Below are 3,465 nucleotides of genomic sequence, written 5' to 3'. Positions count from 1 at the left end.
CTCCTCTGCCCAAAGGGGATGTAAAGCCAGTGCACTAGGCAGAGGGGAGCTGATGTGCAAAATACCTTGCAAGGGAGTGACTTTCTGAGATGACTCCTTCCTACTGTCGCTCCTGAGCAAACTGAACTGCTTCGTATTTTACTGGAAAGAGCAGTGCAGCGCTACACACAGACGCGTGGTAGTGTAGTGCTCTTCTGTAATTAAGGGTGGTGAGAGGTAGGTTAATAGTAGCGTAAAGAAGAGCTAATGCTGCTGATAAGCTTTTAAGCAGAGGGCTGCTAAGCTGGAGATGCAAGGGGATTTAATGTATCGGTGTCAGCGCGATAGTATGGTAATGTGATAGATTCCATAACAACATGAACTAAAGGTTAGACTGAATTCCTTCCTGAGGAGTGCCATCATCGTGGGTTGAATTTTTAGTCCTTTAGGAAGGCTATCCTGTTTTCCTGGACATCTGCACAGAGAAGCTGTCTCCTGTTTAATGCTCCGTACGTTCGCTCTGTAATACTGCGAATGCGCGTGGTGCTTGGTGAATGGCACACAAAAGGAGGGACTAATGAGAGAAATCCGACCGAGTGTTTTATTTTGGTAACAGTCAGGTAACTTTCTCAGTGTTGAGGCAAATATGTTTCTGTGTGTTCACTGAGAAGTCGAGATAATGTGGCTAGTTTTGGAAATAAATAATTTGTCTGCCGCTGTGTGTCTATAAATAATTTGTCTGCCGGTCTTTTATCGTAATCCTGAGCCTCCTTGCCCGTAAGAGACATTATCTTTGTTTCCTCTAGGGTCCGGTCACAGTCAAAGTCCAGGTTCCCAACATGCAGGACAAGACGGAATGGAAGCTGAACGGCCAAGTGTTGGTGTTCACCCTGCCGCTCTCAGACCAGGCATGTAGCTTATTAACCTGGCCTCTACCCCTTCTTGTTTTGTTACTGAGTTTTCTTCGCTTTGAGAAGAGCAGTTGACCCGCATGGCAGGAGCTGTAAAACTCTGGATGTTCCCCACGCTGCGGCCTCTTGCCCAGCGGGGTTGCGTGGCTGGGGGAGCAGTGCTGGCCATCTGTACGGCGGGGGGGGAAAAATCCTGAGCAAGCTCTTTGATTCTTCCTAGGTGTCTGTTATAAAGGTTAAGATCCACGAGGCCACGGGGATGCCAGCTGGGAAACAGAAGCTGCAGTACGAGGTGGGTATAAGCCCTCCAGACACTATTTCAGTGCTTTCTCACACACAAGCTGGCTTTTTACAAGAGGAAGTTGTAATGTACCTACTGAGAGACTGGGAAGAGCAGAGGGAATGTTTTTCCTGTCTGTACAGCGCGCTTGGTTACAGAACTGCAGGCTGTTACAGCAGGACAGGCCTTTAATAGGTGGCATCAGTGGATCTTCACATCACTGCTGTGGCAGATGAGTCCTCTAAGCTTGATGGCTTTCTCTGAAGTCAGCCTATTATTATGTTGAGTTGTTTTAACATGTAAATGCAGCAGGCTGCTCCCGCTGTTGTGTCGTGTGTGCTCTGGAAGGTGGGCGAGAGTACCTTGAAACCCTGGCAGCTCTGAAAAGACTTTCTCCAAGACACTGAAGGGAAGAGATCTCTCTTTCTCTTCCTCTCGAGACTGGAGCTGTTAGAAAGGCACCGTTCCTTTTTAATAACTTGTTTCCAGTCACGCCTGTGCGCAGGCACAACCTGCTGCCTAAGCAGTGAACTTTGTGCCCTTACCTCCTCAGGAGTTCACCTACGGGCAGATACTGTGTTAACCCTTAGCGAGAAAGGAAGCTAAACTGATATTTTTTTTAAGGAAAAAAAAAGGGGGGGTGGAGCCTAAATAACTTCACTTGTTGTGGTGACTGTCTTTATCTGTATGTTTGTAGAGGCATATAGTGTATATTGTCTCTGTGCTCTCATTCCCAGCATACCCACCTCCTCCAGTGCCCGTCTTCTGAGACACTGGGTTCTCTCCAGGGTTTTTCAAAGCCTGCAGCATTCTGTCGTCGCCCTGTTCTGAGCAGGGCCAGGAGGGTTTCATCTGTGGGGGGCTTTGTGGGAAGGGAGCATTAAAGTTTCTGCTGTGACTTTTTTTTTATTTGTTTGGTTTTTTTTCTTTTCTCCTCCCCTCAGGGCATCTTCATCAAGGATTCGAACTCCCTGGCTTATTACAACATGACAAGTGGCTCTCTGATTCACCTGGCACTCAAAGAAAGAGGAGGCAGAAAGAAATAGGAGCCGTGGAGCCCAGAGACGTAACATGGCTGCATTGCCACTTGTGTAACCCCAACCCTTTGAATCCTTCAGCCTTTTAGGGGCTACTGCGACTGCTGCCAGCTCTAGTTGGAAAAGAGAGACTGTGAACCCCGTGTTTGGGTGGCTGACGGGAGAGGGGAAGCTGTCAGAGCCCTGAAATGTGTAAATGTAGTGACCTAGTATGTAACCGCAGCAGCCTGTAGTGATCGATGCTTTGCTCTCCGTTGAATTCCCTCGTTGAAGCAACGCTGAGGTCATGCCCAGCTTAGCCTAGATCCATCTTTGAGGGATTTACACTGGCCAAGAACATCATCTGTCTGGCTACAGTGCTTGCTGCTTCATTTAACCTTTTTTAATTGAAAACTTCTTCCTCCTCAACATACTTATTGAGCCCCTTGTTCTTCCTCTGCCTCCGATCTATCTGCAAGAGCCTCTCGCACTGACCCCGACTTGGAAATCTGTCCTCCCTCAGCATGAGTGTACGCGGCTGTTCCCTGCGATAAAGGAGGTCTGGGTCTGTGCACGCTAAACAGCTTCGTGCTGCTTCTGTACAGCCTGTGATTTGTTTTAATAAACACGCGTCTTGGTGCAGGGTTCTGTCTGTCGCAGCTCTCGTTCCTTGGGTTTTAGGTTTTTTAGGTGGAGGTGTGCCTGGCTTCAGAGCACGGGGATGGGTTGCGAGGAAATACGTTGGGCTTTTGTAATTAAGCAGTTTACTACAGGAAATCCTTATATTTTCTAGGAGAGGCTGCAAGAAAAGGGTTTCGTTAAAATTTCCCTAGTGCTACACAGTTATTCCTGAACGTAAAGCGTGTGTACGCGAGCGCTTATGTCTGTGTATGGGGGCAGACAGACTGCTTCCAACTTGGCGAGAATTTTATTGGAAAATGTGTTTTACACTTCCTATCTGGCACCTCTTGGTTCTGGAGAAGCATACAGGTCTGGAAAATAGGTTATTCCTGTACCTTCAGTCAGAGCTGTGTTGCAGTGTGATACCAACGTACCGCAGAGTTAATCTACAGCGAGATAATCGGGTGCCGAGGAAGAGGCGGTTGTCTGTCGCTGCCCCGGCAGGCCGTGTGATTTGGGTGCCTCTTTGCTCTGCCTTTGGGATAATCCACAGCCGTGGATTTATTACTTTTTTTTTGTTTTTTTGGTGATTGTCAGGCGTTACAGGAACATCCTGTTTACCTTATTCTGCGCTTAGGGGGGAGAGAGATTCAGCAGG

The 3,465-nt window shown here is 47.9% G+C and overlaps 1 protein-coding gene across 1 annotated transcript in view; it reads left to right on the top strand.

Annotated features, from left to right (window-relative positions):
* Positions 1-2,831, top strand: part of SF3A1 (splicing factor 3a, subunit 1, 120kDa) — a 14,766-nt gene extending 11,935 nt beyond the window's left edge. The window contains exons 14-16 of the mRNA XM_009321072.1: positions 786-887; positions 1,111-1,182; positions 2,115-2,831. Of these exons, the coding sequence (XP_009319347.1) occupies positions 786-887; positions 1,111-1,182; positions 2,115-2,216 (276 nt within the window). The 3' untranslated portion in view covers positions 2,217-2,831. The remainder of the gene's footprint in view (positions 1-785; positions 888-1,110; positions 1,183-2,114) is intronic.
* The last annotated feature ends 634 nt before the right edge of the window (positions 2,832-3,465 follow it).

This window comes from Pygoscelis adeliae, unplaced genomic scaffold, assembly GCF_000699105.1.
Source record: "Pygoscelis adeliae isolate BGI_AS28 unplaced genomic scaffold, ASM69910v1 Scaffold403, whole genome shotgun sequence".
Classification (NCBI taxonomy): Eukaryota; Metazoa; Chordata; class Aves; order Sphenisciformes; family Spheniscidae; genus Pygoscelis; species Pygoscelis adeliae.
Note: the sequence above shows the minus strand (reverse complement) of the source record. Positions and strands in the feature narration are given on the sequence as shown.